Source organism: Juglans regia, chromosome 2 (genome assembly GCF_001411555.2).
Source record: "Juglans regia cultivar Chandler chromosome 2, Walnut 2.0, whole genome shotgun sequence".
Classification (NCBI taxonomy): Eukaryota; Viridiplantae; Streptophyta; class Magnoliopsida; order Fagales; family Juglandaceae; genus Juglans; species Juglans regia.
The window spans coordinates 35,499,049-35,525,844 of NC_049902.1; the positions used below are offsets into that span (position 1 = coordinate 35,499,049).

The following is a 26,796-nucleotide window of genomic DNA, read 5'->3' on the forward strand; positions in this document are numbered from 1 at the left end:
GTTTTGTCCTCCCGTTTGGAATAACCTTTTTTGTTTGAAGCATAACCCTCCAACGAGGGCCACATGCCCTTTTTCACAGTGAATATGCATGCTAGTTGTCATTAATATTATTTTTTGCTTTGGAAGTATGTATACTGAAACATACAAACATGTCATCAAAGAGCCTTATTTTCTTAAGCCATAATCATTTCCTTGATCACGATGGCTCCATGATCCTCATATTTTCTATCCATAAATATAATGGAATTTATTAATTGATTGGACTTTTGGCGTGCTTCGTCTTCAATGGCAATGGGACTATGAGTAATACAATGGCGGACTGGTATAAGCAAATGGTTTTGTTCCATCTTGTATTTTGGTGCATCGAGTTCAAGCTGACATTCTTTTCAAATCTTAAAAAGTTTTACCTAATAAAAAATTATTTCTCGTTAATCACTATTCATCACTTCACACTCTGTACCATATAAAAAACACTCATATCCTATGAAAAACACCTTCATATCTTATAAAAAACACCCTCATATCCTACGAAAAACACCCCACACCTTATGAAAAGAATGCGAGAGTGAATAGTGATTGATATTTTTTTTTTTTACACGACAAGATAAATTAAATGGCCATTAGAATGGAATTTGAGACTCAGGATGCTTATTCACTATGACCTGAAGTTCCCGTGTAGATGTGAATAATTCAATGAGTATCATAATCAAATACTCATAAAATTAATAAAGGCACCTTTCTTTTATGTCATATCGTGATCTGCCATACTAAAATATCTAACAACAATATTTAATGTTGTTAGCTAACATCCACAAGAGGCTGCAAAAAGTTCTCCATGCAATATACAATGTCAAATGTTAAGGAAAAACACAAATGAAGAGGAAGGATGGTGGTCCAATCGCATGTTAAATGCAAATGAAGGAAGAGGATGCTGCAATATTAAACGCAGAGAAATACATGTCTTCAAAATATTGGCAAGTGAGTAGAGGCTTGAAGAAGGAAAAATCAAAGACCTTCCACAACAACAAAAAATGGAAAAACCCATGGAAGAAAACATTCGAAAAACCCAAAACGGATTCACATGTGACATAACTTAATAATGATAATGTGAAACATCTTTCATCCTTCTTTCTTCCTTCAGGGTTTGCAGATTACCACAAAGCATGGAAGGAGAGCTCTAGGATTGAGCAAATAAAGCTCCTCGATATTTGAATAAAGACCCACTCTGCCAGCCAATGAATCAAATCCTGTTTGGCCAGCCATTTCTTGTATGTTCTCCAAAGGCCTATGAACCCTCCCAGCAATTACTCTGCAGACAATTAAGGCTTTCCTAATACCTGGGTCTCCCTCAAGAATTTCAATAGATTCAAAAGCTCTTCCACTTGTGGAGGTTGTAAAAACTCCTATTCCACCCTTGAGCTCCTTCTTGGCAGAGAACCCATTTTTTATAATCCTACACACACAGCATTTTTCTGATGCACAAAGACTGGAGGCACCATTTAGACCAAGAGAGCATGACACGGTTGTGCCATAGAACCTCAAAAGTTCGTTACCGTCGGCGAGGCACCGAGGGTGTTTCTTCGCAAGTTTGCTGGCTTTGATTTTCACCATCTCCCTATATTCTTCAAATCGAGCTAGAGTTTTTTGCATATTATGAACTTTCAAAACTCTCTCAATCCTGCCAAAATGGTTCTCAGACTTCAACCAGCTTGTCCGGCATATAATTTCAACAATTTTCCTTGATGAGTCGCCTTCCACAAGTTCAGTAACTGTTAAGCAGAAAAATATGGTGAGCTGCTAACTGACTGACTAAGCTATTCCAAACTCTCAGGGAAATTACTTCAACTGAAGCGATGGATTGCAGAATGTAGGAACATTAAAACAAACCCTCACAATCGAGCAAGTACTGACATTTGGGTGAGATATTTTGGAATAGCTTTAAAATTGCAAATATTCGAAAGGCTTCTTTCAACGGGGAGAAAAAGGAGCAAGTTTTGTAAAGTTACCAAAGGTAAAATTGCAGGTGAATCCAGAATCTGGTTCCAAAAAAAAAAAAAAAGGAGATAAACAATGGAAACGGTTCACTGGACATAAAGCTGAGAATTCTCTCAAGTTTGCAAAAGAATTATAAAGGATTTCGTATGCAGAGAGATAGAGACTTTTGTGGCCAGGAGAATACACGTTACATGGAGTGGAGGCAAAACAAACAGAGGAAGATACTTCACTTAAATTAAAAAAAACTAAAAATATTAAGGCACGGCTGAACCACAATTAAGAGCAGCAATAGAATTACTCAAGCGAAAATCCAAGAGATGGTTACTTACCAGCATGCTTGGAGAGATGATGAGCTTCAGCAGCTTCCCATTTGCTAAACTGCTCTCCACATTTATGGCACGTCACCGTTGAAAAGCCATTAGACTCTGTCTCAAGATGGATCCTATTGCTTGAATGAACTCCGCCACCGCCGGAACCAAAAACAGCAGAACCCCCTAACCCAGACCCGTCTCTATCTGATACAGTAAAAGGAGACTTCCTTGGAGGAGTTGCTGATGTCCTAACAGAATGATTAAAATAGTGCATTGTAGGGTGCCCTCCAGGGCCAGGTGTCCCAGGCCTTAAAGTGCCCACAAATGTTGAACCGCCACCACCACTACCGTTGTTACCGCTAAGAACGCCGCCGCCGCCGCCGCCGCCTCCACCACATGCCCCTTCTTGGAAACCACCAAAACCAGTGATTTTGAGCTCACATCTTGAGTTACTCAAGATCACTTCATGGGTTATTGGATTCAGGAACTCACTGCTCCCAATAGATCTAGGACTGCAACTTGGTGGCTTCTCCGAATGTCTCTTACTTCCATGGATTACATCTTTGAGATTTGCTATGGACCTGGAACACCCTGACCTTCCAGCTTTTCTAGTCAAGATTGTGCTCAATTGCTTCCTTGACTTTGGGTCATGAACATCCGATGGCTCTGATTTGCAGTGTAGAGACCTTTTTAGAGAGAACCACACTGTTGGCATATTTTCCTTCCTTCTCCTTTTTTAACTAATTAAGCTACAAAGCTTCGCATCCCTTGATGTCTTTTCTACTCTGCACCTACATTCTCAAAAGCATATCACTTTCCGTTGCCATTCTCCAACATGAAAAGCCGAAAAGAAAAAAAGCTAATACCAACACTTCTTCTGCAATATCTTTCTACTTTAGGCACAGTACCCACTAGGCTGAAATCTCATTCCCATTTCCAGAAACTAACAACTCAAGTACTCAGTACTCACCGACCCAACAAAAAACTAAAGAATTGTACCTGAGAAGAAACAAAGCCATATATATATATATTCATGCAACAGCCCGAATGAAAGTTCGGAAATTTTCAAGCACCATGCTGTTTTCTGGAATGCTTTTCTGAAAGCCACTGAACCATTAGGAACTTGGAAAATATGGATGCCCATGAGGCCATGAAGGAGGAAGAAAGAAAGACAAAACCAAGGTACCCATTTATTAGATTTAAGATGCAGAAATTCAAGAAATAGAGAATCTTTGGCTCTTGGGGAAAATGACAACCAACTAACGAAAACCTTGCTCAGTGACACCAATAAATGCCAGTTACCGATGAAGGCAAGCGGTAAAAGATTTTAGAAAGAGACACTCTGAAAGCTGAATGGACCCTCTCAATTGAATTGGGTTGTTCAAACTTCAAATAACTAGCAGGCTGCTTCAGATGCTACTCAGGTCTGAAAGAAATTGTAGTATTTACTGAAATTGGAGTAATTACGGCCAAAGATAACGTTTAGCTGAAAATGATCATAATCTGTAACAGCCATGCCCCTTCTTTTGGCGGAAGCACGAACCCATCTTTGGAACGGTGGAATTTGGGTGCATATTTCCAATCTTGCTATCGTCGAGAAAACAAAAGGAGATCAAAAAAATAAAAAACACGCACAAACGTAACTCTTGAATTTCACTATGAATTTGCTTGAAATACTCGCCTCTTGACAACTGGATCTTTATCCTATAAAGTAGAGTCATAGTTTAGAGATGAAAAGTTTTATTTATCATTTTTACACACTACCCGCCACGTTTTTTTTTTAATAGCAAAACTCTTTAGAGATTTGTCCGAGCAATGAGCACTAACATAGACTCGCCCACTAAACTTTAGTTCAAGAGTCTTTTTTTGTAATATTTTAGTTACTTATATTTCTAAAAAAAATAATAATAATTATAATCGTGAATGTGTAAATGACATATAATTATTTTGAAAAAAATAATAAATACTAAATTTATATGAAAAAATAATAATTTTTTAATAATAAATTTAATTCTTTTTTAAAATAATTACATGATATTTACGCACTCCACAATTACATATAGCATTATTAATTTTCAAAACGTCTACATGTAATTCTCTACTTTCAGTACTTTATTTATACAATCACTATTTGAGAAATGATAGAATTCCTACTCTATACCTATAACAACGTATTTACAATTATTTTGAATAAATTGTAAGGCTATCACTAGTAACTACTCGTCATCTTTTGAAACTCACTTTTATTTTCTTTTTTCCTAAGGGTCTTGTTTTTAAAAATGTGTGTTTAATACTTTTGTGAGCTAGGATATAGATTCTTGAATTTAAGAAATTGAATATCAAAGGGAGGAGAAAATATTTTGTCAATTTTTGGCTAAAAAATCAATTTGAGGAGCCTGAATACTCTGAAGTAAGTGAAAAGAAAGACAGCCAACTCTTCATAAAAGAAAACATATATATTTTTCAAAACTAAATAAAAAAAAGTATATATTATTGCTCTAATGAAAAATATTTTGTAGTAATATTTTGAATTGATTTATGAATAGTAATATTTTATAGATTCTATTAAAATATATTTGAATATAAATAAATTGATATATTTATTTGAATGTATAATTAGATTGATACGAGTTTAATTTTTTTATAAAAATTAAAAAAATAATAAATCTCATTAATTTAGAATAATTGAATGTGATTTATTACTATTTAACAACAACAACAACAACAACAAAAAAAAACAAGTTAAATGTGAAAATATTGAATGTGATTTGATTTTTAAATATGTAGGCATTTGTACTCTTGTTTTGAATTTTTTTAACATTATATGTTTTTTGAATTTTAATTATTCTAATCTTTCTGTCACTTGCGTTCAAGTCAAATTCAATAAAAACAATACATAGTACCAATAAAATACTGACACGTCTGAATAAAAAACACTTAAAATAAAGAAATGAAAAACCTGAGAGAGAAGTACTCATGTGGGGTTGGGCGCCATCACCATCGAATAGGTGTCCAAATTACTGCAGTACCGCTGCATTTAATTCAGAAGAACAGTCTCTTTTTTTACTATTTTTCCCGTGACTCGCACCGCTAAAAATATTTATCTATTTTATTTATATTAGATGAAATTAAAATTAATAATTAAATAATTTTAATATTATTTTAAATTTTAAATTTTTTAAAATTAAATTTTTATTATAATTTTGAGTAAATCTTGACTTCTTATAATGATCTTTTTAATTAATATTTTCTTCGATTATTTTTCATTATTATATCACAATTTCAATTTATTTAAATTTTCTTACGATTAAGTGAAAAAATAATTTATAATTATTATAATAATTATGTACTTTTATAAGTCGAAGAAAAAATAAATTACCCAGGTAATTTAACATAGAATTATAATTTATCCTTTTTTTTTTTTTTTTTCAGATTTGCATCCAATTAAAGGCCAACCCAAAGGGTCATAATCACGCTCCGATAATAATCATTTCAAGGCCTACAACGAAAAAATAAAAAAAGAGGAAGGAAATTATTTTTTGGTTTATATTTTCATAAATATCAATTAAATTAATAATTTTTTATTTTCCATTTTTCTTTAAAAGAAATATCTACTTTGTGGTCAAAGCGATCAAAAGCAAATAGTTCCCCAATCATAGAGTCACGACATTTGGGTGCACATCAATCGGCAGAGATGGCCTACATTCTGTTTGAGTTATTATTATTAATTAATAACATGTGATTCTCTGTTTTCTTTTTTTTTTACAAAACATTAATTAGTCCCCAGACACGAGCAAGTTAATTTCTTAGCAAAGCGTGCACATGCATGTACATGTACATGTACATATAATTAATACTTGTATCCAAAAGAGTCAATGTATTTAGCATGTGAATGGTTAGTATATGCAATTAATTAATTATTTGGGGTTAGAAGCTGAATCCATCCATAACACTGATAAAATGTCTATTCCTCAGTTCGTAGCAGCAGGGTAAAAAAATCATATCGTGAACATTGTGAAGCATTGACGGCATACATTGGATTGGAGTCAAAGAAGCCCAAAGCAAACAGTTGGAAAAAATCAAGTTGAAAAAAGACTCTCAAAGAATAATAACAGTTTTGAACGATCCCAAAAACAATTAAGATTAGATTGCAGAAAGAATTACCGGGGACATCGGAATATTGCTTAATAAATTTGCCTCTCAAGAAACAATTAAAATATATCGGTCTTACAATCGTGCACATGAATTTGCACGGTAGACATCCTCCAATAATATTATTGCAAGCATACTCCTTATTGTTTTTGCCCTATGCCTTCTTGCTTTTCATAGTCACAAAGGTCCACTTTTTTGTAATATCTACATAAAATATTTATATTGTACTTGGTATATTAATGCAGATTTATTTAAAAAAAAAAGAAGCTGAATAATAATATTTTTTTAACATAACTATCCTACTTACTGAAACTTTAATGATATAGTAAAGGTCACTTAGATGCATTTGCTAATTGATTTAAATTATCATTGATAATTGAATTGAGAATCATCACCATCAAATCAATCAAATGGGGTCACATGCTTTCCTTTGTGGGGACCAAAACCTTGCAATTTATAAGATGAGTCCAAATTGCTTGGGTTGCACGAAGAGAGAGAGACAATGAAACTTATATATTAGATTAACGTTCATCCTTGATTTGTGGGTTAGAGGGAACCAGCAATAATGATAACCCACACTCCAAAAAACAAGTGGTGTCTGCAGAGAAACAGGCCTCATTATTATTAGCCTTGACCTTCAAATCTCCATTGGGAATACTTTATATATATATATAAGTTCAATTTTGGAAACCAAGATGGTTATGAAATAGAGGTATAGGAAAATGTTACAATTGAATTGGTCATAATCAGTCATGAAATTGGGATTAGATTTCTCATATTTACTAGCTCAATTTATTTTTATGACTTCTTTTTTGTCATTTTGCTAAACAATATATTTTTTTTTCACTGTCAAGTTTATAAAATTAAAAAATTTATATTGTAATGATTAAATTTAAAATTGTATGAGACAGATTTTTTTCTTAAAAAAAATTAAAATGGGAGGAGAAATGCAGCATTATCAAAGCAGACTGCTGGGTGACAAATCACAAAAGCCATCCATGAATGGAGTGGCAGTTGGAGCCAGGGGGCCTCAGACAGCAATGAAGTCATGACTCATATTCAAGGGGTTGGTATCCATCTATCTATCTATGAACATTGGACTCTTTCAACCATTAATGCAAGCACATGTGTGAGTAAGACAAATTGGTAATTTGGAATACTGTAGCTATTTTTCAAATCGTTTTTAAATAGAATTATGTTATAATCATCTTTGTATATTTTTTTACTTATTTTATTGATGTGATTGATGAAATTAATTATTTTATATTAAAAAAATGACTTAAACCAATTATATTAATAAAGTGCATAAAAAGGTACATAAAAATGACTGGATATAGAATTTTTGTTTTAAATATTATTATTCTTATTTGAAAACAAAACATATGTCGTGAAGTGTTTGGATTGGTTCAGTTTATGAGGCTCACAAATACTGGTGATTTTGTTGTTGGGTCATGAGAAAGAAGCTTTCGGGCCTGTGAGTATGTATTGTCCAATCTAACTCGAACTGGGCTTTTATTTCTTTTCATTTTTGTTCTGTTTTCCCAAAGTTTAGGCTGGAATGAGGTTAGCCCAATATAGGCTGACGTTTTGGAAACCCAAGTCCAATCATAACAGCTCCAAATTGCACCAAAATTTCCCGTTAGAAATGACACTAGGTGCGAGTTTTAATGGGTTGAGTTTGAATAAGTCCGCAGCTGATGCACACATGATGTAAACTAATTCTGGATTTCAAGCTAAAGGCTAGCAGCTGAAGAAGCTTAAGCAGGGACTACCCCAATTCAATTTGGTTGGGCATTGCTCGGCTCAAATTCGGGGCTAATAAAACCAACTAGTCAAGACAATTAAAGCATACATCGTATTACAAATGCTTTTTTTTGGGGCCTAATGGTATTTGTCTCTCTTTCGTTTAAGTTCATTTTCGATCCATCATCAGAACTTGCCTTTGTTACGCATAGTATTGTATTTTTTGCTATAGCCTATGGTCAACTTCTAAAATGAAAGCCTTATTGAGAAATGTTACAAGGAAGTCTTATAACAGACATTTATATTTAACCAATGTTTATAATTTTTGTCATTCTATTTAAATGGACACATATTTAAGTAATAAGATAGAAAAATAAAATTAAAAATTACATATTAATTAGGTGGAAGTATGTGATGTAATATTTTTATGTAAAATTTTTCATATATATTAACCCTTAAGTGTCGTACTATAATTTTTGTACTGCTAATTTTATTAGGAAGAATTGAAAAAAGCCGATAAGGTTGAAATTCTTTAATAGGTAATACTATATTTAAAACTATTTTATTATTTATTTTAAATCAACCAATACATTTGTGATATTTTATTAAAAAAATAATTTAAATTTTACATAACTACCCTTAAAGTAGTAAAATAATTATAAACTAATTATACGTTTATCATTTTCTTTCTTTAAATATTAAACGTTTTTTTTGTTGCCAAGAGACCAAAAAAAAAAAAAAAAAGAAAAAAGAAGAAAGAATCGTTTTGTGCTTGTCATGTTCCGTGTTGCTCGAGTGTTTAGGCATATGCTAATTCAAAAGCGCTGCGTGGGTCACGACACCGTTCGACACGTTCCACGTCTTCTTCTGCCGAACGGGACCAAATTCCACCGTGTAATTATTAAAGAAAAACTTTATTTATTATTTCTCTATCATATCACGTATAATTTTTTTTTATTTTTTATTTTATTAAATGTATAGCGTATAGATAATAAATAATTTTTTTTTTAATTTAAAAAGAATAAAACAAATAAATAAATAAATAAAATAAAAAATTATATATACAATGTGTGAGATGGAAATGATAAAAAGCTGATTACCGAAATACTACGAGCGCATTTCATCGAAATCTCTCCCCAAAAGTTAACTTCCATTCCCTCGTCTTTGTTTTCCCAATCCAAATTCTAAACAAAGCCAAAGCGGTAAAACTCTGTGGTTTCAAGATCTCCACCGTTCCTCTCCATCCTAATCCAACGGTGCTCTCCCTTGATCTGCGTGCTTCAACCCCATTGGTCCAATTCTTTTTCCCACCTACTATATATATCCAAGCTCCATCTCCATAATTATCTATGCTATCTCGCTCCCCCTTTCTCTGACCTAGTTTTCCCTCTCCCATTTTTCGCTCTCTCTGACTCTTCGATCATTCGTCCTTCAAATCAATGGCGGGTCGTGGTAAAACTCTTGGATCAGGGGCCTCCAAAAAGGCGCAGTCTCGAAGCAGCAAGGCCGGGCTCCAGTTCCCTGTCGGCCGTATCGCTCGCTTTCTGAAAGCTGGAAAGTACGCCGAGCGTGTCGGAGCTGGTGCGCCCGTCTACCTCGCAGCTGTCCTCGAGTACCTGGCTGCAGAGGTATCAATCCTTCCTGTATCGCTCTCTCTTTTTTTGGTTATTAATCTTGTGCACGGCGTCGATGCACACGTCTATACACCTTGTCGTGAGATCTAGCATTTCGAATTCTTACATCTTCTGTGCAATTTTGTCTAAATTCAATGTTTTTGTGTATTTATAATGCAATTGTGCGAAAGGCCCCTGAAATGCTAGGATATGGTGCTATATTTTGCTTCTCTCTGTAATTCTAGGGTTTTGAATACGTCAAAATGATTTATATGTTCAAGTTTATAATTTTCCTTCATATTTATTTATCTAAGATGACAAGTATATGTCCATTTGTATAGTAGTGGAAAATATGTAAATGCCTCAGTGATGGTTCCTCGCGCCTTATATTGATTAACCTGGTAACTTCTAGATCCAGGTCTATCAGAGACCCGCTACTCAGTCTGGGTGGATTCCTTCTTTTAAATTTTATTCTTGTTCTGTAAAACTAGGGCTTTAAATTGATGCCTAATTGCTCACAACATTGGGCGTTTTCAGGTTCTTGAGCTGGCTGGAAATGCTGCGCGAGACAACAAGAAGACTAGGATTGTTCCCCGACACATACAGTTAGCTGTCCGGAATGACGAAGAGTTGAGCAAGCTTCTTGGGGACGTGACGATTGCCAATGGTGGTGTGATGCCGAACATCCACAACTTGCTACTGCCGAAAAAGGCTGGAACTTCAAAGGCCTCGGGTGGAGACGATGACTCTTAGATTCAAGTGAAGACAGAGTTTAGATTTTCGTCCATCTACGTGTTGGATATCAGAATCACTTTTCTTCGCCATGGTTTTTTTTTTTTTTAGTTCCGGTTAGGATTTGAGTACCTATGTGATTGTGGAATTGTAGTAGAGTCGGTGGTAGTAGTTAGGTTTTCCGGTTGTAGTGAATGTGAATATAAATGATCTTCTATTCGTTATAGAAGATAATGTCGAATTTAATTGAAAGATTACTCATGTATTCATAGTTCATGACATTAATGATGCAGGCCTTAATTCTGACGTCTCTGTGTTTTTTTTTCCCCGAAAAGTTGTTCCGATTTTATTTTATTTTGTTAACATTTTTTGGACTTTTTGTGTATGCTGAGGCCATTGAATTCAGTGTTGCTACATGAGAAATGTCTTTACTTATTTGGTGTTGTATTTGCCATTTCGGTTTGTTTGGCATCAGCAAAACCCGGATCTTTTTTACCCAAAAATGTGATGTTTCTAGATGGCACGAAATGTTTAAAACGTTTGTGGGGCGAGTTTGGGTTTTGAGTAGTTGAAATCTTTTTTGAATTGTTATTAAGATTTGCATTTAAAATTTTTTATAAAACCGCGAACAAGTTTTTTAAGGTTTTATCAAGGATTGTGGTAAAAGCACATTGTGGCGGCAGCGATGATGAACATTTTTCTTTTAGGATGTGTTTGGACGTTGGAATGAGTTGAATTGTGATGATAAAATATTGTTAGAATATTATTTTTTAATATTATTATTATTTTAAAATTTAAAAAAATTGAATTGTTTTTTATATTTTATATTAGAATTTAAAAAAATTATAATAATGAATTGAGATGATTTTGTAATCTAAATTCATCCTTACAATCTTCTCGTAGAGCGTTAAGGTTAAATACGTGATTTCATTTTATATCATTTTATTATTATAAAATTTTTAAAATTTTAACATAAAATATAATAAATTTTTTAATTTTTTTAAATTTTAAAATAATAATAATATTTTAATAATATATTTTTTAATTTTATTTTTCATTTAAAACTTCTCATCTCACCTATAAATCCAACCTAACCCTAAAAGTTGTCCGAGAGCTGTCGCCGTCCGAACTGGTGAACCTTTTGCATTTTAATAAAATTGCGACTTTGTCCTCTTTCATGAAAAAATACAGAAAAAAATGACTGTCGGGACCCATTTTGGGGCTGAGGCGATGATCGGGACCCATTTTGGTTCGAGGGCTTTTTGGGTGTATTTTAGAGTTTGTTTTGATTTTAAAGATTACAGTTGCATGAATTTTAAATTAATCATAAAGATAAGAACTTTTCCCACAAAAATACGTCATCTTCAAATTATAACTTAAAACAGAGATTTTTAACACTGTTTGGACCAACAAGGCAACAGCTCTTCCGGAATGGAGATAAATTTGGGAACTACTCTTCTTTGACATTTGAATAGGAACCTTATAATCTTTTTCCTTATTACCAAACCAAGTTTTATCACCAAAGATTCCTAAATCTGCAACAGAAAAAAACACGAGCAGATTGTTTTTGTGCATGACAAGAGCTGAGAGCAGTACTGTGAAGAATCACAATGGTTTAAGTAAATTAGTATCTAATAGTCTTAAGGTTTTTGAATCAATGATTGAGTCTTTAACAATTGTTATCAGAACAAGGACTATGTCACGAGTTCAAGTCATGGAGAAAGTGACTTATAGGCTGGATTAAAATATTTTGGTACTATGTATAAACATAGTATTAAGTCATTAAATATTGATAAATGAGTGAAGCCGTTAAAAAAAAAAGAGCTACCATATGGTTAGTGTCGATAGAGTGAACTGCCGTGGACATTGGATTCGGAAGTGTACTAGAATGTTATGATCCTGAAGGTTAAATGTTTAACCAAATTAATATCCAACAGTTCTAAGACTTTTAACTCAATAGTTGGGTCTTTAACAGATAGCTACCTTGTTGTCTTCTTGTTCTATCTGAGGTTCTCGACTCAATTCTTGGAGGTTCTGAGCTTCTTTTTCTTCCTCCTGAGCCATGCCTTCACAGAGAGAGTCAGGAAAAATAAGGGGTCAGTTAGGAGCCTTTTGATTTTTGGTCGGGTAGCATTCAGAAAGTTTGTTCAAGAGGGGGAAACAGTATATTACACATGGAACCTAAGGCCAGGCTAAGGTAGGCTAGAACCGAACTAGTGTTCAATGATTGAGCCGGTACAGTGGGTTCGGTTTAGGATGGAACCAGTTGTTCTCTTATGAAATTCCGGCCAAAATCATTCAAGAACAAAAAACAAAAACTCGCTACTAAAAAGCTCAGTGACATTTGTTGAGAGGTCATACAGCAAAAATTCAATATTGTTTTTTCATGACAGCGAAAAGATCAACTATAAACATAAAACCTTCAGGTTACATATTCCACTTTCAAAACATGAAAAATATCAACATAACAAAGAATGAAAAATTAAATAAACAATGAATACGAACATCATTTAATCTAATTGCCAATGCACATGGGGTTTAATTTAAGGCGAGATCATGTTGAACCATTAATCCATTCCTGATGGATCCTTCAACTAGATGAAGGTAATTGTTCCGTTGTGATGTCATATTCAGTCACCCAAATGTTACAAGGAAACTGGAAACCTATCAGTGGAAGTGCAAACACCATGTGCTAGCATCTACACTCTGATGCTTTCTAGGATGTTGTCCTTTATCAGCCCTGCATGCATGATAGGATCGTGGGGGCAGATATCTGTAGAATTTCTGCCATAAGAGCCACCTGATTAAACAAAGGACAGAGAACCACTTCTTTAGATTCCAATAGTATCTGGTAAAGGAAAAGGAAAGGACGACAAACTGGGGCTACCCAAACTTCCATTGCCTATATCTAGTTGAAGAATTAAATCCTACATATGGACTCATACTTAAAAAAAAAAGTTGCTTGCCAATGAAACAAAATTGAATTACCTTTTCTAAAAAATCTATGGACTCTCATCATCTGAACTAGAACTATCTATCCGTCTATCTGTGATTGCTGGAAAAAGGCGCTGATGGAGATCAAGGGGCTGGCGGGTATCAGAGGAAGCCGCCACTGTAGGGGCTTCTTTTTTCTGTGTTATTGTTCGTCTCTTCACTGCATCTCTAACATCTTTACATGCTTTGTCTAACATTATCAAGAAATCCCTTACTATGACAAACAAGCGTAAGCCCTCATCCTTCCCTGCTTTCCCATGAAAGTAGTCACCAGTGCTCTTCACCAAAGTCATGATTCTCCTTTCTTCCTCCAGGAACCACATAACATCAATCTCAGCATCCTGCACAAAACTCTTTAGTGTTTGATGGAATCCACGATCTTCTTCTATACTTTTCATGTCCAAGTTCAGGAAGTCACGAGTTTTAATCAGCTGCTGGCCAAGTTTGGCAACAGTTCCTGTTAAGCTGTCAGCATCGAGAATTGCCGCTTTCTTGACATTCTCAAGTTCATTGCCCAAAGCTGAGACCACCTGAAGACCTAGGCTACGATAATGCTCTTCTGTGTCATGGGAAGTTTCCTCAAGCAGATCGTCTGATTTGAAGCTAGAGAAGCTCTGGCTCCCTTTAGCTCCACGGGCAGCTCTTACACCTTCAGAGCGGATAATTTCTTGAACAACAAAATTCAAGAGTGTGGTCTTGCCATCTACTCCTTTTACATCTGACAACTTCAAAAGTGTGTCAAGTTTGAATGCTTGTGCACCACCACGGAATGTTCCATCATTCATGCGATTTCCAGTTTTAAGAACCGCTTCTAGAAGTTTGAGGAACAGCCTGCTGTTTCGGAGTTCCTTGCAAGCAACCTGGTGCATAAGAAAGAGATACCCCAAGAATTAGAGATTGTCAAGCAAAGAATTTAACAAAGATGACCCAGAAACTACGGTCAGATTAGGTCACATTCAAATGCAGCACTGACGGTCTGAACAAATAGAAATGCAAGTACCAAGCATGTCTTTGAATGGTGTTGATACTATTTTCCAAATGAAACACAAAAAACACCAGTCAAAATCGTTTGCTTCAACCTGGTCCAGTAATTCAACTTGGTAGGTGCAAATTGAAGAATAGATCCATTTCAAAAACGTGTCCCCTGTAAATTGGAAGCAGAATTGAACCATTCACTAATATCTTGTTCTATACTCAACTACTTCAGCTAAGAATAATTTTTTTTTGATCGGTAAGAATAATTAGTAGATCCAGGTCATGCAGGTCTAATTTGAAGGGCAATCAGATTGACGAAAATGAAAAGCTTTGGATTTCAAAGCCTGCATTAAAATTTGAAGCTCCACAATTTGTTACCATAAGAGGGAAAAAAATCCACATTAATTTCTCCTTAAAGATTAAAAAGCATTGGTATCTGAGCTGTCTCAGCTTTATATAACCATGTCTTTCGTTATTTATTTATTTTTCCTCTCAAAGAGATGAAAGATATATTATAGTTATTTTCATTACATCAAGTCACTAGTTCTTGTGTACTACTTCATTGTATCTTTTATGTTTTAAATAGCTCCAAATAGCTACATGTATTTATGCAGGCTGTCAATATCTGATGCCAGCTCAAGATAAGCTTCCACTATGTCCAGCAGTTTGCTATTTCATTATTTGCATCAGCCAATTTGGGTAATTAATAACCAGATTTATCCAACTTGATTTAAGAAATATTTTTTTTGATAGGTAAATTTTGCAATGCATCAAAGAGAACTAAAGAGCTAAATGGTGAGACCGGAAATACAATATGTGATGTAACCCAGAGATCCAGTGTGTTACCTCTAAGGTCGCAAAGGACTCTTTAGTTATGGTTGCCTCCTCCTGAAGGGTACACATGAAAAGCAATGCTTCCAATCTTTTAAAAGCAAACGGTATATCAACTAAGGCTTTCAAGAACCTGTCAGCGGGCCCAAGTTGAGAAAGTTCACCACTGAACAGCCTAAGTTTCAGCTCTTCATCTGCAGTTGGTGCCATCTTCAACAGAGTTTGAACAAAGTCAGGTGGAAGCTCATTTCCTGATTCAATAGAGGCCGTTTAGGATATGCTTATCATTGACATTCAAATAAAAATGCAATACAGACAGAATGATCACTTTTGTAAATTGTTTAAAAGAGGTTCTTTTCCTTGCCCTCACAGAATTTTTTTTCAGAGAAAATAAGAGAATAAGCTTTTCTCATACCTCATAATTTACATGCTTTGGATGATATATTTTTTTTCTTGGCACCGGGTGTCCAAGAACAAAGTCCCGACTAGTCCCAAGGGTGCACAAGTCCTCGGCAAGGAGTTTCTTGCAGGTGCACCTTGGGTAATTCAAGGGGAAGTTCCCCCAGTCTGATGACCCCAAGAAATTGTTTGCACTCAAGAGGATTTGAACCTTAGGTCTGGAGGGAGCATACCACCATGACCAAGGCCTTTACCATTTTAGCCAACCCTAGGGATTTTGGCTGATAAATATCAATCAACTTGATAGTGTAAACTAACCTAATTTTTTTATTGGTAAACAAAGTGTAAACTAACTTACCTTGAAAAGGTCTAATACTTATTCCAGTACACATCATTCAGAAATTATTTCAAGCTTCATTATTGGATTCCACCTTTCACTCTTATAATGGAATTCTTATTACTTGTTCAAAATGAATTATTTCAACAGCTTCAGTTATTATTATTTTTTTATTGCCGGCGGGGACTTTTTGCTTAGAGCCATTGGTCTTGACAGAAAAATTAAGAAAATGGTGCATAAATGATGTGTAATATAAATATGACATCTAAAGTAAATGCATGAATTAGTATATTATTACCCATATTAGAGATATAGAGCATGTATATTCACAGATAAATCATAATTTACATGCTTTGTTTGATGAGTATCAACCTACTTGATGGTGTATTACTTACTTTCATAATGTCTAACACTTATATCAGTACATCTCATTCAACAATAAAATCTTCTAATTGCGACAGCTTCAGTAGATACGAGATGTTAAAAAGCATAGATCAAGTCTTTTCAAAAACTCACTTGGCCGAAAGCCCTTGTCAGGCATAGGCAATTAATAGAACCACTTTTCCCTAGAACCATTTTTTTCGTTTTTTGATAAGTAACTTTTCCCTAGAACCTAGAAAGCAACCCCAGATAGCATGCCCAAGGGACAAGTGGTGCAGGTCAAAAGTGAGTGACTGTGAGTGAAAGGAGGGAGGGGGATAATGAACAAAAATCAAAACTTGGTTATGAACACTTAAATGTGGCTATAATATAGTGAGATTGTCTCCCTATAATATTGTCCAATAATGACTTTTCATGTCTTTTCTTCTAGAATAGTGAACAACAAAATATAAAAAACAATACACAGGAGAATAAGCTACCTTCATGAAGCGCATCACAAACTTCTTCTATGTTAACATTCAATGCCCGCAGAAGAATCGATAGATTTTGTGATTTTTTTGGATCAATGATTTGAATATACTGGGGGGAAGGATCTTGTGAAGAAGATTCTTTCCTGCGTTCATTTTTGCTTTTATCAACAGCATTATACCCAAACAAAGTTTCTATCATCTCCTCATTGAACCTGTAAAAGTAGGAATAAACTGAACTGAGCAGCTAATCATCAGTATTCATTCATGTCAAATGCATATACAAATGGAATTTCCACTTACTGGAATGATCCTGATTTAATCTGATGCCAAACCATTGATTGATCAGGGCTTGCTAAAACCTTATCCCAGAAAAATGGCTTCAGCTTTGCTTTAGGAGCATTAGTGTCACCCTCCAAACCAGCTTCCTCACTAGACATAGCATTTAATGCACGTTTTGGTCCCGGAGGTGGTTGAGCTACTTTTGAGCCTAAGGCAATCGGTTGAGGCGGCCTAGGGGGAGGAACACCACTCTTTGGAGGTGGCGGTGGGCGGGAACCAGTTTTGATGCCAAGAGGTATAGGTGGTGGTGGAGGTGGTGGTCCTGGAGGGGGAGGGCCTGACCCACTAGAAGAAGGTTTCAGAGAGGGAGGTGGTAGAGGAGGTGGAGGAGGAGCAGTTTTGCTAGGAGGAGGCCTAAAGGAAGAACGTGGCTCAGGAGGAAGAGGATCTGCCCGGTCAGGAGGAGACTTCTGAGGAAGCAGTGCAGAAGTGGTGGTCCCCAACCTTCCAGGAGGAGGCTTTAGAGGAAGAGGCGGTACTTGTCCAGTAACACTGCTTGTTGCATCCAATGATTCAGGTGAGCCATGCAGAAAACCTGACTCAATGTGGGCATTACCAAATGACTGGTACTGAAGTTTCTCTTCTTTTATTGTATTTCCTAAAGCAGAAGATTTTGTTGAAGAACCTGAAGGAACAGCATTGGAAATATTATTAAACTCAAGTTGAACAATTACGGATGAAGGTATTCAAGTGAGATATATACCAACAGAGAAGTCGTTTAAGCTCAGGCTGAGAAGAGGCCTCTCATCATTTCGTCTAGCTCTGGAGCCCTTGCTACAAACCTTAGTGTAGCACAGAAAGAACAACGCCACAACTACAAATGTCACCGATGCAGTAACAGCAACAGCAATAACGACTGATTTATGGCTATTACTTTGCTTATTTTCCTGAACGTTTGAATTAGAAGGACTGCCAGAAAAAGAATCATTAGCTGAAGATTGAAAAGTTGAATTGCTAAAATTTGGTGGAAAGAGGGGCACTCCGGGAGATACAGCAGGGCTCTGGGGATTAGGAGCTGGAGAACTGAAAGGCACTGGTGCAGGGGAGGGCGCTGGATCAGGAGATGGCGTTGGACTGGAAATAGGCGGTCCAACTGCAGGTGCTAGGGATGGTGTTTCCGAAATCTGAAGCAATTCAGCACCCAAATGCCTTCTAGGAGCATTAGGCCTGGTAAATAAAGAACCAAGATACTTTGCATGCCAAATCTTGGAGCCAACTTCTTCTCCAGAGACCTGAAAGAGAATATTATTCTTTCTTAAACAATCTAGAAGTGTTCTTTTCAACTGGGGATGCAGGACACTGATTATTTTCTGAATGTTCTCTTTCGCTAATGATCGAAATCTTGAATTGATGTCATTCGCACTGTTGAATTTTTCATCCAGAAAGCATAAGTTAAGATCCTTAACAGCTTCCCTCAAATGGATCAAATCTTGCCTGCAACTGATCCATACTGCCTCTGCCTGCAGGAGGAGAATGTCAGCGAATTTTTTTTTTTTGATAAGTAAAAGAGAATGTCAGTGAATTTCATTAGTGCATTCTTTTTTATAAGTTCATTAGTGCATTCTTAAGCACAATATTATAGTTCTTTGTTGTATCAAAATCCAAGAAAGGTCAATCTCTACTCTCGAGACTTCAAGAAAGCCTAGAGAAATGATCCACAAAAAGGAATGCCACCACCCCCAATCCAAAGCAACGGGGGAAAAAGGGGGGGAAAAAAAAAGGAACAGTACTTTGCAAGCACGTGGACAGTGTGAAGAAGCATAATGATATGTGCTCCCAAATATTATTTTGGTTGTTTTGAAGCACACAGATAATATCAACATGCATAAGCTAGGATCATTTATCCACAATAACAAGGCAAGAACCGAATCAATCTTCTACAATCTGAGTAAAGCTCATCATACATCTGGAATTGAAAACTGTCTAAATATGTATCGTATTTACACATTCACTAACTCACAAACACACATATGAACGTGAAAGACATTAAGAGTTAAACTTATTAATAAAATATGGTGCAAGCAGACATTTAATTTTTTTAAACCATCTTTTCATGTTACTTTTTGTTTCCAGTTCTTTACCCTATTTTTTTTCCAAAAATAGAAATTCAGAATTTATAATCAAGAGATAAAACCTAAAATGAGTCACCTCAAACATTCTAGTGAACAAGTTACTCAAATACAGCATGGAAGTTACCACTTTTGACATAAAAATGAGTCACCTCAAACCAATCAATGCATAAATTTTAGTGAAAAGTACAATATTCAGTCGAGAATACTTCAAATGAAATAACTTTGCCCTGGACCGGTGCATAGTCTACCATGATCATGAGGAAACTAAGATGCAAAATTCTAGAACTGATTACTGGAGTTACTATTTTTCCTATAATTATTTGCGCTGTTATTATAATGCAATAAGATCATAAAGCTGTGTAATAAAATCCTAACATAAATTATGCACAAATAAAAATATCGTAAAGTAAAAACCAGCTAGCCAAATCAATATGGAATACCGCATACCTAATTGCTTTTAGGATAATAATTCCCCAAGACAATCATTCGAAGAAAAAACAATATACACTAAAGCAAAAAAGAAAATAAAAATTTGTAGTCTCTCACCATGTCTTCATTTATCTCCCCAGACGCCGGATCAACTAATTGCCCGAGAAACACTTCCGCATCATTGTTCCTCTCTTCTGAACTTACAGCTGCCAAGGTGAAAAGCAGACTTACCAAAACAAGGAAAGAGCTTGTCTTTATGAGATCCATAAGTTGTTGAATAATCATTCCAAACGCATACTGTCCTTCTCATTTCATCAATGCCAAAACCTCTCACAAGCACAAAAAGAGCTTCATATCCAAAACCACCCAGAAGCTTCAGTTTTTAACCACACGCCACCGACCCAGTTCGAGTTTTTCCAAGGAAACCCTAAAATATCCCCATTACAAACAAGTATATCCAAATCCTCAAACATCCACAAAGAATTTCTGAGCAAAATCTGAAATTTGGAATAAAGCTCAATGCACAAAACAAAACGCAGAATTTTCTTCCCCAAAACCACCAAAATACAGAATCAAAATCGCACTCAGTAAGACTCCCACCGAGCGTTAATAAAAAACGCGCAAAAGGAGCTCAAACACGACCATTACAATCAAGTTTTTCCTCTTGATTTTCCACAGAAGAGGCTCTGAAAATTCTACGTGAAATCTTCGAATTAAATATTCGATTATGACCAGATCCAACAAAAGAAGCTAAAAAACATTAGCTGTACATGTACGTAGAAGAATTACCGGTGTTGACTAAGAAATGTTGAAAAGGTGAATTTTTGCTTCGCGGGGTTTCGTTTGAAAGCTGCCAAGAGTGAAAAATGAGGACCCTCTTTCTTCTTTTCCCTAACGCGAACTTCTGCGGATGTTTCTTTTTTATTCAGATCTTTTGGTCCGATTTAGGAACTTCACGCGTCTAATTCATTGCGTAGCTTTTGCCTTTTGGAAGGGACCTGAAATTTGTTTGAGTTTTTGTATGAGAAAATCTTACCACGTCTGATATCCCTCAAATAACAGTTCTCTAATGGGTATTTGCCACGTAGCTTTTCCATTTCTCATTTCCGGTGTAATAATTGCGAGATTTATGATATATAACTCTCTTTTTAAAGAAAACTAATTTAATAAATGAATATTTAGGTACAATTTGGATGGTGATATGTGATTAAATAATTTATGATAAAAATTAAAAATTAAATAAAATATTATTTTTTAATATTATTATTATTTTAAAATTTAAAAATTTTGAATTACTTATTATATTTTACTTAAAAATTTAAAAAAAATATAATGATGAGATTAGATAAATTATAATATTTTACAATCCAAACAGACTTTTAAGAGTTCTGTTAAGCGTAGACGATAATAAATTGACTAAATAAGGCCAACGATGTTGTTTTGTGATAATATTTGCTCCATCTCTCGTGTGGTATTTAATGATCGAATCTCTGAATTCTTTCCTACATCACATAGGCTTTTGCCAAGGCAACAAGACCCATCATCATAAATACTTGCCTTTGATTGTGTATTTGTAAGATAATTAATAAAGAGACTTGCTATGAACAAATCATGTACCAAATATCACATAGCTTTTTTTATTGAAAATAAAAAAGATTTTGAGAGAAGAATAAAAATTTTTATCTCATAAAAATAATTTTCATTTTTAATTTATACCATTTTATTAAACGGATGTCTTACATATCAGTATTAGTACAAAATTTAGTGCATAAACTTCCATGCAATAAGTCTTTTACATTAATAAATTTTCTTAAAATATGGATGGTGTGGCGCCTTCATACAATCAGAAGATGATGATATGCCAGTTAAATTATTTATATAAATACTACATTTTAATGACACGTCATTTTATAATAAGTTAGAATTGCCTCGTATCGGTATTTCGAAATTACATAATAATTATTTGTAATTTATATTAATATTTGTATATGATCGTATTTAGCATTTAGCATATAATCGAGACCGGCATCAACTTCTAAATTGAAAAACTTATCTTTCCATGATCAATTCCAAGTTGTACACCCTGAACGACTGACTCTATTGTCTTTTAGTGAATTTCCCTTATTAGAGCTCATAATAGGCATCCAATACAATGTCTCTTTAATAAATACAATGTTTCAACTCTTCTCAACTCATTTTATTTCATCTCATTTAATCATTATAATTTTATTAATTTTTTACATAAAATAAAATAAATAATTCAACTTTTTGAAATTAAAAAAAAAAAATATTCTAATAATATTTTATTCAAATTTTAACTTTAATATTAACTCATCTTATCTCATCTCATCTATAAAAACAAATGAGAGCGTCACCTCTCGTCACTGCCTATCAAATCATAAATATCAATCATCCAAAATGATATTGTATCTATAGTTATTTTTCCTCTTAGATATTTAAAGTAAATATCTGATTGAGATTTTTTGTAATTTTATCTCAATTCTAGACAGCAAATTTTGCAATGGTACTAAATAGACAACATATAATATATAACTCATTCTGTAAATCACACGTGGTTTATTTTATATTTAAAATGACATTAAATATAGTGCTTGACATGTATTTTGTGAGATCCCTATATGAAAATTAAGACCAAGAGTCCTAGGACTGTTCATTTGGATTCCGGCCCGGGAACTCGGGTATACCAGGACCAGAATCCGGATTTCAAACCCGGACCGGGTCTTCTCCGGTCAGACCTGGGCCGGAACCCGGATTCCGGGTTAAACTCGGTTTTTTTTTAATTTCATTTTATAAATAAAGGCCTACTTGTTTTGAACATTTTTTCATAAAATAAATGTTGATATAGCATTCAAACTCTATTTGTTTAATTTTATAAAATAAATGTTTTCAATGAGTATGTTAACATTGTCGACAATAATAAAAATATATGAAAATGGAAAGCTAAATTTTATGTAAAAAAATTACTAAAGTTAGAAACAACTAATTACCTAAATGCATCTAAGAAAAAGAAATATAATATTTAAAATGCATGCAACACAATACAATTCACTACATATTATATTATTTGGTATTTATACATTACATTACATTACAAAATACAAAATTACAATAAATGAATTATAAATCAATAACATGTTCTTCCATCAGCAATTTGCATTCTTGTATTTCAACTGTGGCTCTTTGTTAGGATCCAGATTTGAATACAAAAAAAAAAGGTTAAAACCACAAGAGATTGTCACATTCAACATATTTTTACCTGCACATGTTGAATCAAACAAACTATATTGTTTGATAATATCTAATACCTATTGTGATTCTGTGAATAGATTAACCATCTTATCAGACTGAACAACACTGCTTTGTAATACACAATATAAGTGATCAAAAGTTTATAACTATAAAGGTAGCTTCTTTAAAGTTGGGCACACAATAGTAGACAGATCTATTCTATTGATCAGTCTCTGGATATTTTTTTTTTTTTAAAATTTGAAGCAGATATTACCTTGTTTTTATGGGCAGTAGACTTCAGTTCAGATGGCACATAATTCTTGAACTGATCAAGGGAACAGAGTTCAGTAAATGAACTCATGTGACCATTTGAATATGCCCACTTTTTGGTGTTTTCTTCATGTGGTACAACTACTGCAACCAACATTGACTTAAAGTTGTTCCGATAGACCTAGATCTTCAAAGCAATGGGAATATTATTGAATAAATGGCTTGTTACCCATATATATATATATAAATCTAATGACTAAAAATAAAGAACTGGAAAATTAGCTCACATCTTCAATAATTGGACTGATACCACAAACATTTTCCAATTACTCTAGTGCAATATACTCTCAATGAGAAAGTTTTATAAGATTCTTTTTTCGATCAATAATCTTAATAACTCCATTTGGAAGTAGTTCCCCTATGTCCCTTAAGAATGCCAAAGAATGACAACGTCAAGACACAAAATATTATTAAGTAAAACTAACTTAGATCCAAGTCCAGAACACCATTATTTAATCACAAAGCGCATCACATTAGACAGGACTTTAATGAGAATAACAATGATCAAGAAAAATTACAACTTTTTAATCAGGGCCATTGGCTTCCGCTTCAATCCCCTCTGAAATCTGTAACGCCAACAACCAATACACAGAAATCAAACCAATTTTCAACCTTAACACAAAGGACTCACAAAAATTTCAGAATCATATCCTTAAATCCTTTGCGAAAGTTATAAAATATACCTTCTACATCCAAATCTACAGCATCCTTCAACATTCACAATATGCATCAAAATCTATATCTCTACAAGTCTATAAAACTCTATTCACCACCAATCACAACTAACAAAATAATAACAACAAAGAATCTAAGCTAAACAAAAATCTAACAAAACACTACTCACGCACTACCACAACATAACAGGTTATAGAGCTGGGCTACGAAATAAAACCCAAAAAGAAAAGAGCAGATCTAGCCAAACGACAACCTCTGCTAGTCACCGACGACGATAGCTAGGGTTTTGGCTTCCCCAACACACTCTAGATACGAAAGAAACCTTCCCCTAAGAGAAGAGATCTAAATGCTCAAAATAGAGAGAGAGAGAGAGAGAGAGAGAGAGAGGAACATACCGAGAGTAGCAAAAAGGCTTATGTCTTCTGTGAATGGTGGCCTCTGATAGCACCGACAGCAATGGTTGTGGTTTCGGCACTCGGTCGAGAGAGAGAAGGAGACAGAAAGAATAAAGAGAGCAGAGAGAGAGAAGTTAGACAGATAAGAGAAAAGAAGAGAGAAGACTTTGGTCTGGACTTTGGGCAAGAGAGAGAGATCGAGAGCTAGGGTTTTCGTTTAACACTTTGGGCGAGAGAGAGAAAGAGATGGAGAGCTAGGGAATCGTGAGAAAGGGTTTGGAGTCTGGACTTTGAGCGAGAGCGAGAGCGAGAGCGAGAGAGAGATAGAGGAGATAGCACGGAGGATTGAAGAATATGGCTTTTTTTTTTTTAATATATATATATATATATAACCCGGGTACCGGATTTTAAATCCGGAACCGGTTTCATAACCGGATCCGGCCCAGATTAATCTGGATTTTTCTAATGCGGGTTCTGGCCCTGATCAGATCTGGTTATGAAACAGATCAGATCCGGGTAGGAATCCGGAACCAGAATCCGGATTCCGGACAGGGCAGGAAAAAAATCCGATCCAGATGAACAGTCTTAACCAAGACTAAGGTGAGAAGAAGCATCTAAAATCCACAATTAATTAAATATGGTGATGGTAACAACGACTGGACCAAAGTAATAACTAACAAAAGGGCGGCATATTAGAATGCATGATTTGATTTTGAAAAGTGTTTTGTTAAAGCCTTTGTGAATTTGCAAGCAATGCAAGTACATTATCCTTCCAAAGTGTAGAATTACAAGTTTTCAACTGAATTTTATTGTTGTTCTTGCAAGTAGCTAAGGCAACACAGTTTTTCGGCAGGTTTGGAGCCTTAAATGAGATACAAAATTTTCATTTGATCTGATATAATCTTATTTCTAAACATAATTTAAATACAAAATTTTCAAACTAATCATTACAATTTTTTTAAACTAATAATTATAATTTTTTTAAACTTTTAAATAAAAAATAAAAAACAATTCCGACTTTTTCAAAACAAACCGTTTATCTCTAAAAAAAGGCTCTCCATACATACTCTATAGAATAAAACCAGCAACAAATGTGTCACTTTGCTAATTAGCCTCAAAATGTGCCTAGCTGCCAAGTTGTTTCATCTACAATTAGTAGCAACCCACCTATTCACTGGCAAGATAGCTAACAAAAAAAAAAAAAAAAACATTATTATTGGAATATGAGAGGGATTGGTCGTTTGCCCTTTATTCCTTACCTGATTTGGTTCGATAAAGTTAATGTCAAGGATAAATATTCAAACATCAAGAAAAAGAGAGAAACAGCTTTATACCTGGTTGTTACATGCATCAAATCAAATTTCAATATTTTAATAAGTTCTACATCCACCTTTGTAATAATCCAATAGAAGAGCTTGGAGCCCCATCTCACTTCAAATAATGCTCTGTCAACCACATTCAATTTAATACTTTGCTATCTAACCTTGTTAATGGGAATTGACCACCACCATTTTCGGCCTATTTGCAGGGGTCTGCTCGAGAGTTGGGCTACACTTAGCAATTTGTCCATATCCTATTTTCACTTGTATTGATGTGTCCAATTTGGCTATTTGCCTCTCTTGAAAGGCCGAGCCTTACCCATGTAAGTCCGGTAACTCAAAAGTTTGGCTGCATCTACTTTACTTTTAAATTTTTAATTGGGAACACAACACAATCATGGGCAAGCCCCACTGTCCAAAGTGCCTGCAGATTTCCCATGGATGTCAATGAATTCAAACAATCTATCAAGCATATACCAAACCTGCTTTTTTGGAGGGGAAAAACATTAGTCCTGCAGATGCCAACACCATATCACATGCATTGATAAAAGCCTCTTTATTTGGCAGTAATCAATAAATTAATTTTATTGCCACTAAAAGACATGAAAAGTATGCATTGAAAGAGGGAGAAAGTGCAAATTGACAACATGCACAGAACATTTAAAGGATTCCTTTCACACATGATATCCCCCTTTCTTTTTTCTTCTTGCCAAATGGTTTGAGCATATCAGCTAATTGGGACATGGTCAGGGTCAGGGAAGGGTCTTTTCTGTTTCCAAATAATACAACTAATCGGGACAAAAGGAGTCATGGACACTAACATGCATCGTGTAAAAACTCAATAAATTTTAAAAAAGTTGTAATGATGAGATGAAAATTTTGTATCCCATCTTACTTGCCAAACATATCCTAAATACATTTCCATTTTGCCACAATAGAAATGGAAAGCATGCATGGGCTGCCACATGGTCTCTTTGCATCCGTAATTCGCCTACCATAACTTATTCTTATGAACGAGGTAGAAATCTCTAGAAAAGAAAAATATTCCTAATAGC

At 34.7% G+C, this 26,796-nt stretch overlaps 3 protein-coding genes and 1 long non-coding RNA gene across 5 annotated transcripts; 1 reads left to right on the forward strand and 3 right to left on the reverse strand.

Annotated features, from left to right (window-relative positions):
* Positions 1-905: 905 nt before the first annotated feature.
* On the reverse strand, positions 906-3,948 carry LOC109014337. Its single transcript, XM_018996767.2, has 2 exons — positions 2,325-3,948; positions 906-1,769 (listed from the first exon to the last, which is right to left on the reverse strand). The coding sequence occupies exons 1-2, from the start codon at positions 3,019-3,021 to the stop codon at positions 1,138-1,140; spliced, it is 1,329 nt and encodes a 442-aa protein (XP_018852312.2). The 5' UTR covers positions 3,022-3,948; the 3' UTR covers positions 906-1,137.
* Positions 3,949-9,534: 5,586 nt separating this feature from the next.
* LOC109014347 (histone H2A.6) lies at positions 9,535-10,856 on the forward strand. The gene is made up of 2 exons (XM_018996779.2): positions 9,535-9,829; positions 10,352-10,856. The coding sequence occupies exons 1-2, from the start codon at positions 9,641-9,643 to the stop codon at positions 10,565-10,567; spliced, it is 405 nt and encodes a 134-aa protein (XP_018852324.1). The 5' UTR covers positions 9,535-9,640; the 3' UTR covers positions 10,568-10,856.
* A 2,013-nt stretch (positions 10,857-12,869) lies between these two features.
* On the reverse strand, positions 12,870-20,774 carry LOC109014354 (formin-like protein 5). 2 transcript variants are annotated; one of them, XM_035687397.1, is made up of 8 exons: positions 20,563-20,774; positions 19,891-20,200; positions 17,976-18,732; positions 17,234-17,897; positions 16,943-17,145; positions 15,362-15,597; positions 13,535-14,400; positions 12,870-13,346 (listed from the first exon to the last, which is right to left on the reverse strand). In XM_035687397.1, exons 2-7 carry the CDS (start codon positions 20,056-20,058, stop codon positions 13,549-13,551), a joined length of 2,880 nt encoding a protein of 959 aa, XP_035543290.1. In that variant the 5' UTR covers positions 20,059-20,200; positions 20,563-20,774; the 3' UTR covers positions 12,870-13,346; positions 13,535-13,548. The 2 variants fall into 2 exon arrangements, with proteins under 2 accessions (XP_035543290.1, XP_018852333.1); XM_018996788.2 differs by having other exon boundaries at positions 19,891-20,774.
* Positions 20,775-23,736: 2,962 nt separating this feature from the next.
* Positions 23,737-24,776, reverse strand: LOC109014368. Its single transcript, XR_001999717.2, has 2 exons — positions 24,423-24,776; positions 23,737-23,918 (listed from the first exon to the last, which is right to left on the reverse strand). It is a non-coding gene; the product is annotated as an uncharacterized LOC109014368 (long non-coding RNA).
* Between the last annotated feature and the right edge of the window lie 2,020 nt (positions 24,777-26,796).